The sequence below is a fragment of the Salmo salar genome, chromosome 08 (assembly GCF_965601325.2).
Source record: "Salmo salar chromosome 08, fSalSal1, whole genome shotgun sequence".
Lineage (NCBI taxonomy): Eukaryota > Metazoa > Chordata > Actinopteri > Salmoniformes > Salmonidae > Salmo > Salmo salar.
This window is the reverse complement of record NC_138298.1, coordinates 13,257,099-13,272,176: the sequence shown is the minus strand read 5'-3', so window position 1 is coordinate 13,272,176 and position 15,078 is coordinate 13,257,099. Positions and strand designations below refer to the sequence as shown.

Here is a 15,078-nt window from a genome sequence, read left to right as displayed (position 1 = left end):
GTCTTGTTCTGTGCACAGACCGTGTAAGCGTTGACGAATGCGGAGACAAAAAGCGTTGTTGCACAAAGGCCAGGGTCCGACGGGAGCACGTGTGGCAGGCAAGCCTGGAGGAGTGGCCCACTCCAGGACTGAGGAGCAAACCGTGTCAGGAACGAACATCCGGTTATCTGGGGCCCCCTGGGGTTCAGCTGGGAATGCTGCACCTCACGAACTTGCTTCCCTATTCCCCAGATGAGTGCCGTCACCAGGCACGAGGTAGGAAGGATGGTCTCAGTTTCCAGGGTAGTAGCCGTTTCCCAGGAAACGTTGCAGCTGTACAGTGGACGTAGGCTGGGGCCATTATCAGGTTTCAGGTATGACCCAGTTGCAGACAGTGTCGAAGTGACAAAAGTGTATTTCTAGTACAGGGGCAGGCAAACGACAGGTCAAGGGCAGGCAGAGGTCAGTAATCCAGAAAGGGTGCAACACGTCCAGAACGGCAGGCAGTCTCAGGGCAGGCAGGCAGGGGTCAATAATCCAGAGAGGTGTGGCAAGGTATAGAACGGCAGGCAGGCTCAGGGCAGCCCGAAAGGTCAAAACCGGGAAAGACTAGAAAACAAGAACAAGAACAGACAGGAGCAAGGGGATGAACGCTGATAGGTTTCATGAAACAAAACGATCTGGCAACAGACAAACAGAGAATACAGGTGTAAATGCACTGGGGATAATGGGGAAAATGGGCGACACCTGGATGGGGTGGAGACAAGCACAAAGACAGGTGAAACAGATCAGGGTATGACACTTGGTGGACACCAAGGAACTTGAAGCTCTCGACCTGCTCCACTACAACCCCGTCGATGTGGATGGGGGCATGCTCGGCACTCCGTTTCCTGTTGTCCACGATCAGCTCCTTTGTCTTGCTGACATTGAGGGAGAGGTTGTTGTCCTGGCACCACACTACCAGGTCTCTGACCTCCTCACTTTAGGCTGTCTCATCGTCATCGGTGATCAGGCCTACCACAGTCGTGTCATCTGCTAAATGAATCATGGTGTTGGAGTTGTGCGCAGCCACACAATCGTGGGTGAATCGGGAGTACAGGAGGGGACTAAGCACGCACCCCTGAGGGGCCCCCGTGTTGAGGGTCAGTGTGACAAATGTGTTGTTGCTTACCCTAACCATCATAGGGTGGTCTGTCAGGAGCAAAGCATTTCATGGCTTCAGATGTGTGTTAACCTGTTAGGGCTAGGGGGCAGCATTTGCACGTCTGGATAAAAAAATGTGCCCGATTTAATCTGGTTACTAATCCTACCCAGTAACTAGAATATGCATATACTTATTATATATGGATAGAAAACACTCTAAAGTTTCTAAAACTGTTTGAATGGTGTCTGTGAGTATAACAGAACTCATTTGGCAGGCAAAACCCTGAGACATTTTCTGACAGGAAGTGGATACCTGATGTGTTGTATTACCTTTAAACCTATCCCATTGAAAAACACAGGGGCTGAGGAATATTTTGGCACTTCCTATTGCTTCCACTAGATGTCACCAGCCTTTACAAAGTGTTTTGAGTCTTCTGGAGGGAGATCTGACCGAACAAGAGCCATGGAACGATGATGTCCCATTAGACACCTGGCGCGCGAGTTCATGTTGGGTACCCTCGTTCCAATACGTTATAAAAGAGTATGCATTCGTCCACCTTGAATATTATTCATGTTCTGGTTAAAAAAGGCCCTAATGATTTATGCTATACAACGTTTGACATGTTTGAACGAACGTAAATATATTTTTTCCCCTCGTTCATGACGAGAAGTCCGGCTGGCTTAGATCATGTGCTAACAAGACGGAGATTTTTGGACATAAATGATGAGCTTTTTTGAACAAAACTACATTCGTTATGGACCTGTGATACCTGGAAGTGACATCTGATGAAGAGAATCAAAGGTAATGGATTATTTACATAGTATTTTCGATTTTAGATCTCCCCAACATGACGTCTAGTCTGTATCGCAACGCGTATTTTTCTGGGCACAGTGCTCAGATTATTGCAAAGTGTGATTTCCCAGTAAGGTTATTTTTAAATCTGGCAAGTTGATTGCGTTCAATAGATGTAAATCTATAATTCTTTAAATGACAATATAATATTTTACCAATGTTTTCTAATTTTAATTATTTAATTTGTGACGCTGACTTGACTGCCGGTTATTGGAGGGAAACGATTTCCTCAACATCAATGCCATAGTAAAACGCTGTTTTTGGATATAAATATGAACTTGATAGAACTAAAAATGCATGCATTGTCTAACATAATGTCCTAGGAGTGTCATCTGATGGAGATTGTAAAAGGTTAGTGCATCATTTTAGCTGGTTTTATGGTTTTGGTGACCCTGTCTTTGAATTGACAAAACATTACACACAACTCTTGTAAATGTACTGTCCTAACTTACTCTAAATTTATGCTTTCGCCGTAAAACCTTTTTGAAATCGTAAAACGTGGTTAGATTAAGGAGATGTTTATCTTTCAAAGGGTGTAAAATAGTTGTATGTTTGAAAAATGTGAATTTTGACATTTATTTGGATTCAAATTTGCCGCTCTTGAAATGCACCTGCTGTTGATGGAGTGCACCACGGGTGGCACGCTAGCGTCCCACCTAGCCCATAGAGGTTAAGGGGCAATAGTCAATTAGACAAGTTACCTTGGCACACTTGGGTGCAGGGACTATGGTGGTCTGCTTGAAACATTTAGGTATTAGACTGGGAGAAGTTGAAAATGTCAGTGAAGACACTTGCCAGCTGGTCAGCACTTGCTCTGAGTATGCATCCTAGCAATCCTTCTGGCCCTGCGGCCTTGTGAATGTTAACCTGTTTAAAGGCCTAAGCACATTGGCTATGGAGAGCGTGATCACACGGTTGTCCAAAACTATAGTGTTCATCCCGTTTATTCTCCAGTGATTGCATGTTCGCCATTAGAACGAAGGGTATAGGCGATTTGTCCACCTTCCTTCGTAGTCTTTTCCGGTATTCCACACGCTGGTCTCTGCAGGCCGTCCCCTCCTTCTTCCAGTATTGGAGATTTAGGCCTGGTCCAACATAATCAATATACACTACGGTTCAAAAGTTTGGGGTCACTTAGAAATGCTCTTGTTTTTTAAAGAAAAGCAAATTGTTTGTCCATTAACATAACATCAAATTGATCAGAAACACAGTGTAGAAATGGTTAATGTTGTAAATGACTATTGTAGCCGGAAAAGGTAGATGTTTTTATGGAATATGTGTCATTTCTCAGAACAAGAATAGACTGACGAGTGTCAGAAGAAAGTCCTTTGTTTCTGGCCATTTTGAGCCTGTAATCCAACCCACAAATGCTGATGCTCCAGATACTCAACTAGTCTAAAGAAGGCCAGTTTTATTGCTTCTTTAATCAGAACAACAGCTAACATAATTGCAAAAGGGTTTTCTAATGATCAATTAGCCTTTTAAAATGATAAACTTGGATTAGCTACCACAACGTGCCATTGGAACACAGGAGTGATGGTTGCTGATAATGGGCCTCTTTAAGCCTATGTAGATATTCCCCAAAAAATCTGCCGTTAGTCATTTACAACGTTAACAATGTTTACACTGTATTTCTGATCAATTTGATGGACAAAAAATGTGCTTTTCTTTCAAAAACAAGGAAATTTCTTAGTGACCCCAAACTTTTGAACACTAGTATATATTTCGCTTCCGACTCGTTGAAGTACAAGTCCTCATCCAAATCGAGGTTAGTGATAGCTGTTCTGATGTCCAGAAGCCTGTTTTCCCAATAGCATCTCCTAACATAGCCTAGCCTACCTAATCACCACATATCTAGCAGCATCCTTTTAGAAGATGACTCACCATGGGGTCAAGTGCACCTCACAGGCCCCATGAATAAGACATGAGTGACCCAGCCAGGGACAGAGGACAGGACAGTTGACGTTGCACTGCGAGCAGGCAACACGAGGCCGGCCGTGACGTCAGCCCTATGAATTAGTAAAGGACCCGTGGGATCCGGTGGACAGGGCGCTAACGGATGTAGCGCCGTTGCCATGACACGGCAAGATCCAGGAAACAGCAGGCCTTTGGTTAAAATAGACTAAAGGGTTAGCATAAACGCCTTAAATCCCTGACCCAGGATCAGTTTGAGTTTGTTTCGGCTCAAATGGTTAATGTTAGAGTTGGAGTAGGAAAATCTGTTCTTAAGTCAGTGCTTAGGGGCAGACTGGAGCACCTTTCCCTTTTACCGATGTTTCCACTGTACCATTATTATGCCTCATATCCAGTTCCTTGTTTTGTCAGGTCAGCTATCCATTTACTTGTTTGGACATGAGTGGCTATCACATGACCAAGGCCATGTCAGCTTAGGTTGTGAGTGATGTGTTGTTCTGAAAGAGAGTTAGTCACCATCACAGAACTATGGGCATTGATTTGAAAAGGGAGGAAGACCCTATTTGCCTTCCTTATGGTCTTGGTCTTTTATCAAACAGACAAAAGGATTAGGATGAGAGAAATTGATTGAGCCTTCTGTCCTACTATCCGCATTCCTGGAGGCTACTCCTTTCATTCTTATTATCAGACAAAACCTGAAAGTACTGTACAACAGAAGGGATTGTTAAAGCGGAACTTAAAGAGATGGCTCACCCAAATTACAAAATTATATATTGGTTTCCTTACCATGCAAGCAGAAAAGACAGCAATCCATGCTTTGGTTTAGTTAACTTTCTCCAAACTATTTATAATTTTTCTCCAAGGACCAATGCAAGTCAATATCCCCGATATTAACATGCTTTGCATTTAATGTACACATCATCCTGAATTAAAATTGACCGTGTAGCTCAATAAAGTAACTTTAAGATGATTTAGGTATGAAACACAAAACAACATTTAAGCAATCAGGCATTGCATGAAATATGATCTTGGTGCTAGGACTGATTCAATTACTTCCTTTCAGGAATAATGCATCATATTCAGGTTTGGTAGAAACTAAGGTCCTATAAGGGGATTTGCTCTGGTTTGAGGTACCTTTCTCTCAAAGTTGCCCTTTATGTTTTGTGCTGCTCTTTTGGCAACAGCTGTCTTTGTGATGTCAGGTGCTTTGTATTTAGAAATGTGGGTTATTATGCGAACGTCGATGGAAAATTACAAATTTCATACAAAGGTATAAGATGATGTCACTCATGAAGTAGATTGGTCGGCCCACTCCCACTCATAAAGGTAGGTCAGTAGAACAACCTATCGTCCAATCTATGATATTTAACTCCTACATGAGAACTTCCACTGAGAAATGGACTGGAAACTTTAGTACAAATTAAAAGCAATCTAACTCAATGGTTTTATACTCTAAAACTATATTCAAATCCACAAAGGGAAAATGTAAAGAAATGGCATGTTCGCTAACCTGTGGAAAACTAAATACACTCCTGGCAAATCCATGTTGTCTGCACTTGTGCTTTGGAAAACCTTCCAGTAACCACGGGCGTTAGCATGTGTAGACTAGTGTCACTGGGCATTTTACAACCAACAGGTTGACTTCAAGGACTTCAAAAGAACAGTGGAGTCTGTCATATCCCTATTGTGGTTTCCCCTCGACCGGGGGGTTCCCCCTTCTCTCTTTTGATGTCGCACCCCTCAATTTCCCCTAATTTAGATTGTCCTGCGGACAACACACATGACTGCCCCCAAATAATCCTCTCTTGTGTTGTTTTTGTACCTCCCTATAGCTCCATGGCTGTTCCCCCAACTACGACCTCCACAGAATGCTCCAGAACCCTATCAAGGCCCCTTTTGGAGTGATGGTATACGGGCAGCAAGATGGAGACAGACGGAATCAGAGAGCATGCTAACCTCGCCTCAGGGAAAAACTATTGTGCTCTAGCTATTTTGCCATTTAACCCTTGACTCGTGATTTTATTAGTTTATCAGTTTATGATTTCATTCGACATACCTGAATAACTTGAGTAACTTGAGTTGAAGTTGCATGAAAGGTTGTGAGTTGATTGGACTACTTCAAACTCTTGAGAGTGAAATTGAGGGCAGAGAGAATTTGACGCAGTGGCCTCTCAGGACTAGGCCCCACCCCAGCCCCACGCTAGTGTGATGCATGTTATGAGCAGCCCGTCGCTGACCAATGAGACAGAGTACTGCAGCAGTGAGGGCAGCATCAGCGCCGCCACCACCGCCAGCACCACCAGCACCACCTCCGACCTCTCTCCAATGTTGGGCCACATCCCCTCCGCTTCTACTCTCCCCTCTCCCTTCCCCAATGAACCCCCCCTGCACCCTACCACACTACCACACCACTACACCCCACCGCCACCACCACCCCTGCCCCCGAACACCCCTCCTCCCCCACCACCAACCTCCCTCTCCAGCCACGGTGTGTGGAAGAAGCGGCAGGTGCGGAGCTTTTTCTGGAAGCCCATCCCAGAGGAGAAGGTGCGGGGCCAGCCCAACATCTGGACCATGGCGGTGCGCTGCCAGCAGCAGTACCAGATCGACGTGCGCTCCGTGGAGGAGCTGTTCGGCCAGCAGGAGGAAGTGCAGGGCCGGGGGTGTGTGCCCGCCACCAGTGGATCCTCCTCAGCCCGCATCACCCGGTCCAGGTCCTTCAAGGAGAACAAGGACAAGGTGAGTCTGACTGGGTGGATTGTGAATGGTGGATGGGAATACGCCCTGACCTGTTTTTGTTTTACTGGTGGAATTACAAGACATAAGAGTGCTGGTAGGTCCACTTCACTAGAAAAAGATGTTAGCAGTATAATGTGCTTAACAAAGAGTTTTGGGTTTGCGCTAACGTGACTAAGATTGACTGGTTGGTATGGCAGTTTACTCTGTAGTAAAAACAATACAACAAAACATAAATTGACAACAACAAGACCAGTATAGACAGACAGTATATACTGTACCTGAACCTGAACTCAAAGGTTATTCTTGGAAGTCACTGTACTCATCACAGAACACAAGCTAACACAGCCACTTCACAGCACAACACAATCAGCTTCGTCTCGAGGGATGGGAATAATACTACCAAATCAAAAGCCAATTGTATGGCATGCGTATCTGGAAACAGGAAACACATCGATTGTGAGTGTAAATCATTGTATACCTCTGAAAAAGGCTTTGAACGAACTGTAAAGCTATGCCCACGTGAGGCTTAGTGAAGCTTATGTCACAGTTTGACAGTCTGAGCAACCTGGAGGGAATACTGGCTGTTATTTCACAACCCCTATTCCTCAAGGGACTCCAAATATAGCAACATGCTACGCGCTACTCCTGAGAGCCCTGTGATTGTACGTAGGATATACAGTGCCTTCAGAAAGTATTCACACCCCTTGACTTTTTCCACATTTTGTTGTTACAGCCTGAATTTTAAATGTATTAAGTTGAGGTTGTCACTGGCCTACACACAATACCCCATAATGTCCAAGTGGAATTATGTTTTTAGAAATGTTTAAAAATTAATAAAAAATGACAAGCTGAAATGTCTTGAGTCAATAAGTATTCAACCCTTTTGTTATGGCAAGCCTAAATAAGTTCAGGAGTAAAAATGTGCTTAACAAGTCACATAATAAGTTGCACGGACTCCCTCTGTATGCAATATTAGTGTTTAACATGATTTTTGAATGACTACCTCATCTCTGTACCCCATACATATAATTATCTGTAAGGTGCCTCAGTCAAGTAGTGAATTTCAAACGCAGATTCAACCACAAAGATCATGGAGGGTTTCCAAACGCCTCGCATAAATACTAAATCAAATCATGCTTTATTTATACAGCACATTTCAGACGTGGAATGCAACACAATGTACTTTAAAGGGGGAATAAATAAATAAAAAAACAATGACAATAAAAGCTGAAATATTTACTACACAATATGATAAAAAAACTAAAGAATTACTCAAACCGAACAACTAAAAAGCACCCTAAGGAAAAGCAAAGCTAAAAAGATGTGTTTTAAGATCTGTGTTTAAAATATGTCCACAGTTTCAGCCCCCTTAAGGTTCTCTGGCAGGCTATTCCAGAGGATGGGGGCATAATAACTAAAGGCTGCCTCTTCATGCTTCTTGGTCCTAGGCTTCGGATAGTTAAAATGCCAGTACCAAAGGACATGAGGAACCTAATTGACAGAGTGAAAGGAAGGAAACCTGTTCATAATAACAAATATTCTAAAACATGCATCCTGTTTGCAACAAGGCACTAAAGTAATGCTGCAAAAAATCTGGCAAAACAATTAACTTTCTGATTTCCATCAGACACTGGGAGATGAATTCCCCTTTCAGCAGGACAATAACCTAAAACACAGGACCAAATCTACACTGGAGTTGCTTACCAAGAAGACAGTGCATGTTCCTGAGTTTTGACTTAAAACGGTTGTCTAGCAATGATCAACAACCAATTTGATAGAGCTTGATGAATTTTGAAAAGAATAATCGGCAAATGTTGCAAAATCCAGGTGTGGATAGCTCTTAGTGACCAACCTAGAAAGATTCACTACAAAGATTTACAGCTGTAATCGCTGCCAATGGTGCTTCTACAAAGTATTGACACAGTGGTGTGAAAACGTATGTAAATTAGATATTTATGTATTTAATTTTCAATCCATTTGCAAAAATATTTTAAAACAAGTTTTCACTTTTTCATTTTGGGGTATTGTGTGTAGATGGGTGAGAGATATTTTTTAAATGTATTTTTTATAAATGTTGAATTCAGGCTGTAACACAACAAAATGTGGAATAAGTCAAGGGGTATGAATGCTTTCTGAAGTCACTGTGGATACAGAAACAATAGCATCACAAATGCCAGAATTTGTGGTGCTGTACCTTAAAGGGATACTTTGCGATTGAAGCCCATTATATACATGTAATGAAGCCCATTATATACATGTACATCCCCAGAACTCGTGGATACCATTTTTATGTCTCAGCGTCCAGTATGAAGGAAGTTAAAGGTAGTTTCGCAAGCCAATGCTAACTAGCATTAACACAATAACTGGAAGTCATAGGCATTATGAAGATATGACATATTTTATTGTTTTATTCAGTTTCTTTGTCAGGGACCATGTAGAACTAAAACATACATCTCTGAGACTGCAATCTAATGCATTGTACGAGCTCATTGTGGCAGCATTGTACAGCAAATTTTCATCACCAGACCCTGGGCAGGTGTACAATAAAAAAACATGCATCGGAATTCTTCTGGCTGATTTGTTTTTCACCTTTAATTTATGCACTTTTCTTCCCAATGCACTTTTTGGGCATCATGATGTCCAAATAAATCATCTCTATTTTTGCATTTAAACCACAGTTTTGGATTTGTCCACTTTTTCGACTGTGTGCGGGTCTCCATCTCTCCTTTTCAAATACTTGAGGTAGTCGAATGTAGCTCTTATAGAGTTTCAACTAAAAGGCAACTGTTTTCTTTGATATTCAAATACAGGCCTCAGGAAAACAAATAATATTTGAAAAATATATATTTATTTGAAGGCTGTCAAATATTTGATGAAGAACAGAAAACGCTCACCCCATTGCTATGCGATTAAAATGCAATTACCAAAGTATTAAGTAACATGCCAATAAAATGTTTCTCCAAAAGTAATTACAGTTTTATTACACAGGTACAAGAACAGTTAACATTAAAGTGTTACTGAGAATGCTAACAGTAACGAAATATGGCTATTAAGTGTCGAAAGTAAACTAAATATCCAAAAACTGCCGTCTTGAATCAACTACAGCCAAGGTAAGTTGAAAATCATGTTAGTTTGTATTCTAAACTATTCCCCATTAGGGGAACCCTGCACTATATTTTATTTGCCCCCCCCCCCCAAGTTTTCTGAGCAAAATGTTTTCGTTGTTGGACATAAAATGCTGTGAAATCACCCGGAAATCAGCTCAAAGTGATTTTAATTTAGGAAATCTGTTCCCAAGTATTCCCACGCATAAATTTAGAGGCATACGTGATCATATCTCAATGTAATCAAGGTTTGAAATGATTTTATTTTTGTCAAATACTACAGTTGAAGTCGGAAGTTTACATACACTAAGGTTGGAGTCATTAAAACTAGTTTTTCAACCACTCCACAAATTTTTGTTAACAAACTATAGTTTTGGCATGTCGGTTTGGACATCTGCTTTGTGCATGACAAGTAATTTTTTCAACAATTGTTTACAGACAGATTATTTCACTTATAATTCACTGTATCACAAATCAAGTGGGTCAGAAGTTTACATAAACTAAGTTGACCGTGCCTTTAAACAGCTTGGAAAGTTCCAGAAAATTATGTCATGATTGTAGAAGCTTCTGATAGGCTAATTGACACTATTTGAGTCAATTGGAGGTGTACCTGTGGATGTATTTCAAGGTCTACCTTCAAACTCAGTGCCTCTTTGCTTGACATCATGGGAAAATCAAAAGAAATCAGTCAAGACCTCAGAAAAACAATTGTAGATCTCCACAAGTCTGGTTCACCCTTGGGAGCAATTTCCAAACGCCTGAAGGTACCACGTTCATCTGTACAAGCAATAATACACAAGTATAAACACCATGGGACCACGCAGCCGTCATACCGCTCAGAAAGGAGACGCGTTCTGTCTCCTAGAGATGAACATACTTTGGTGTGAAAAGTGCAAATCAATCCCAGAACAACAGCAAAGGACCTTATAAAGATGCTGTAGGAAACAGGTACAAAAGTATCTATATCCACAGTAAAACTAGTCCTATATCGACATAAGCTGAAAGGCCACTCAACAAGGAAAAAGCCACTGCTCCAAAACCGCCATTAAAAGCCAGACTACGGTTTGCAACTGCACATGGGGGCAAAGATCGTGCACCAGGAGGGACTGCTGCACTTCACAAAATAGATGGCATCATGAGGTAGGAAAATGATGTGGATATATTGAAGCAACATCTCAAGACATCAGTCAGGAAGTTAAAGCTTGGTCGCAAATGGGTCTTCCAAATGGACAATGACCCCAAGCATACTTCCAAATTTGTGGCAAAATAGCTCAAGGACAACAAGGTCAAGGTATTGGAGTGGCCATCACAAATCCCTGACCTCAATCCTATAGAAAATATGTGGGCAGAACTTAAAAAGCATGTGCGAGCAAGGAATCTTACAAACCTGACTCAGTTACACCAGCTCTGTCAAGAGGAATGGGCATTTTTACTAGGATTAAATGTCAGGAATTGTGAAAAACTGAGTTTAAATGTATTTGTCTAAGGTGTATGTAAACTTCCGACTTCAACTGTATATCAGTTTGGGATTCGTGCAGTCAAAATTTGCAGTGTACAAATTATTTATAATTATGTTCCGATCTCACGACCATCCTCTCAAGGAAGGGCCCACGACTGAATGTAATTGGGGAACCCTGTAATAGTATGTTTGAAACAAGAACATTTCCCCTCCGATGGAAAAAGAGTTTCGAAGTTGTTTTTGCCTACCATCCAAATTGCTGTCTGCAATGATTGCAAATGACTTTTAATTTCTCTGCTGTATTTTCAGGTATCATACAATTTATTGCAGCTTTCAACTGTTTCAGTGGCACCTATTGTTCACCTAATACCTTTTTTGCATTATTGGTTAGAGCCTGTAAGTAAGCATTTCACTGTAAGGTCTACACCTGTTGTATTCGGCGCACGTGACAAATAAACTTTGATTTGATTTGATGTTGAAAAAGTCATACTTATCTGTACAAAATAGAATTGGTTTTTGTTTGACTTGATTATGTACACCTGAGGCAATGGACATTCAGGAGAACGGACATTTACAGAATGCTCAGATATACATCTATTGTGTAGATCAAATGACTGTCAGATAAATTGGAATAGTATAGGAAATTGTGTTCTATTCATTCTATTTTTTATCTTCAACATGCAGTTCCAGATACAACCCAGATACAAGGCAGCCAATCCAATTGTTTCGGAAAAGTAGTCACTTACTGAGATCTGTAAAAAAAAAAAAAAAAAAGTAGTTGCTTTCTCAGATCTGTATTAAAATAGTTTTAAAACGTATTACTTTTTTAGAATCTTCACCCCCTATAGTTTTAACTCTACTTAAACATATAGTTATCTCAGGTCTGGAAGAGTTGCAGAGTTAATTGAAAATAATACCATTGTTGATTAGTTGTTATAGTTTTCATTAACTAGGCAATTTGCTATTGATCCATATGGTCTATCCACTTGAAACTCGTGGACAATATGGACGCAGATATAAAACATTAATACTATACATGAATACAGTTTTTAAAAGTTATTCAAGCGTAAATTACTACCATACACCGTTCAAAGGTACTTACGTTTTGTGTCTTGCCCATTCACCCTCTGAATGGCACAAATACACAATCCACGTCTCAATTGTCTCAAGGCTTAAAAATCTTTCAATAACTTTTCTCCTTCTCTTCATCTACACTGATTTAACAAGTGACATCAATAAGGGATCATAACGTTCACCTAGATTCACCTGGTCAGTCTATGTAATGGAAAGAGCATGTGTTCTTAATGTTTTGTGTTCTCATTGTAGATTGTCACCTGTTATTTACCAACATTATTCATCCCGGAAACTTTGGTAAATTACTGGTAGCTTTGCAACCCTAATCTAGCATCACAATCATTTCCACATGATCCTCCTGTACTGAATCGTGTTCTTCTCTTTCTACTGTTCTCAGATCAGCATTCTGGACTCCAAGCGGGGCATGAACGTGGGCATTTTCCTCAGGCAGTTCAAGAAGTAAGTCTTCCTGCGGTTCTGTTAGATTAGCTTACATAAAGTGGGGATAAAATTCCACTGATCGGCCTGAGGGAGAGAAACGAGACGCCTTGGGTGAAACACGACACCGTTGTGTAACTTGTTTTAAATGGCGGCCTCCTTAGTCCGGCACGCTAGGGGATAAGGTCACGTGTGTGTGTGCGTGTCGTAATTATGGTGTTTGCTGTATTTACATTTTAGTCATTTAGCAGAGGCTCTTATCCAGAGCAACTTACCTGAGTAATTTTAAGTCCCTTGCTCAAGACACATCAGAAGATTTTTCACCTAGTCGGCTTGGGGATTCAAACCAGCGACTTTTTGATTACTGGCCTATCGCTCTAACCGCTAGGCTACCTGCTGCCCCTGTAGAGTTGTCAATCTGTTAGGGTAGTAGTTCTCAATCCTGGTCCTGAGGACCCAAAGGGGTGCACATTATTTTTGTATTTTTTACCACAGCACTACACACCTGATGATTCAAATCATCAAAGCTTGATGATGAGTTGATTTTGCTTAGGCAAAAAACTAAATTTGCACCCCTTTGGGTCCCCAGGACCAGGATTGACAACCACTGGGTTAGGGTATTTCAATAGAGGGGCGAGGCAAATTGTGCCTGTTGCATTTGTTGTTCACAGCATGACATACAGTGCCTTGCAAAATTATTCATCGCCCTTGGCGTTTTTCCTATTTTGTTGCATTACAACCTGTAATTTAAATGGAATTTTATTTGGATTTCATGTAATGGACATACATAAAATAGTCCAAATTGGTGAAGTGAAATTAAAAAAAAGGGGCACCACCAAGCAAGCAGCACCATGAAAACCAAGGAGCTCTCCAAACAGGTCAGGGACAAAGTTGTGGGGAAGTACAGATCAGGGTTGGGTTATAACAAAAAAAACGAAACTTTGAACATCCCACGGAGCACCATTAAATCCATTATTAAAAAATGGCACCACAACAGACCTGCCAAGAGAGGGCCGCCCACCAAAACTCACGGACCAGGCAAGGAGGGCATTAATCAGAGAGGCAACAAAGAGACCAAAGATAACCCTGAAGGAGCTGCAAAGCTCCACACAACTCCTACATATATGACTCCGAATCAGGAACAACGATTCCCAGCTGTTCCTGATCAGGAGTCACAAGACACACACCAGACTGCCACGTCCTGACCCCCAAACTACTACACCAGCTCCATCTGCTGGTCAGGACGTGACAATATCGGTGCTCATCGGGCATTGGACATAAACATTACACAAGTTGGAAATTTCAAATTCAACAATGAGTGGTTTGGAAGGAATCAGTGTGGCTAACTGCAAGCATTGCAAAGCAATCATTATTCAGTGGAGTGGCTGTGTGGTCCCAAGTCTAAGATTAATGGTCTCTTTTCCTAGTTTAAGATGATAAACATTCAACATTGGCCAAGCATGTCAATGAAGCATGATTTTTGCCGCGCTCAAAACAACTGTTAACTCAGAACTGCAAAATCTGAATTGAGTGAGTTCAAGACAACTGGGAACTCGGCAAAACAAGCTACGACTGGGAAAATATGTTTTGAACTTTCATCCAACTCGGAATTGTACATTCGGAACTCTGCCCTCTTTCTAGAGCAACGACCTGAAGATCACTGACGTCATCATGATTCATCTTTTTTTTTTCTCTCGAGTTCCCAGTTTTCTTGAAAGCACCATAAATCCAGAGAATGCCAGACTTTGATGTCAAAGTTTGATGACAAAATTTGCACTCAAAGGACCACCGCGCCACCTTCCTCTTCAAGTGAGCACAGCACAACAAGGTGAGTCCAAAAATGTCTTGTATGCTGCTGCATACATTATGTAATATGCCAGGGAGATATGTAGACTGTAGCTAAGAAAGTAAATACTAAGTGTATGTTGTTGTCACGCCCGCTTGAGGCGCCAGACTGCCTATCTTTACGCACACCTGTCCCCTTCGTTACGCGCATCTGCACCTCATTGGACCCACCTGAATGCTATCATTATTCGATTGCCTCCCCTTTATCTGTCTGTTTCCTCTGTTTGTTCCCTGTGTCTGCATTGATGTCGTTACTTTGTCCCCTGTCCAGACGATGGTCCTGTCCTGTTTTATGTCCGTTATTCATTCATTAAGTAAGTCAGCCATATCAGCTATGGTTTTAAAAAGGCAGTAAATGAGGCTGAACGAACTGTTTCGCTGCCGGACGAGGCTCCGCTGATCGCCAGGTGTAGCAGTGGTAAGGATTCACCCCATGGTGCTGAAAGGGAAGCTCGGCTGTTGGGACAGCTTTATGTAGGCCCTAACAGTTCGTGGGCACCGGTAGTCACCGTTATAGTGCAAATGTCTAA

General features: G+C 41.7%; 1 protein-coding gene across 1 annotated transcript in view; it reads left to right on the top strand.

Moving 5' to 3' along the window:
* The window catches only part of LOC106610020 (FH2 domain-containing protein 1), a 60,333-nt gene that overhangs the window by 19,976 nt on the left and 25,279 nt on the right, over positions 1 to 15,078 (top strand). Inside the window, exons 2-3 of the mRNA XM_014209122.3 lie at positions 5,722 to 6,628; positions 12,663 to 12,724. Of these exons, the coding sequence (XP_014064597.3) occupies positions 6,098 to 6,628; positions 12,663 to 12,724 (593 nt within the window). The 5' untranslated portion in view covers positions 5,722 to 6,097. The remainder of the gene's footprint in view (positions 1 to 5,721; positions 6,629 to 12,662; positions 12,725 to 15,078) is intronic.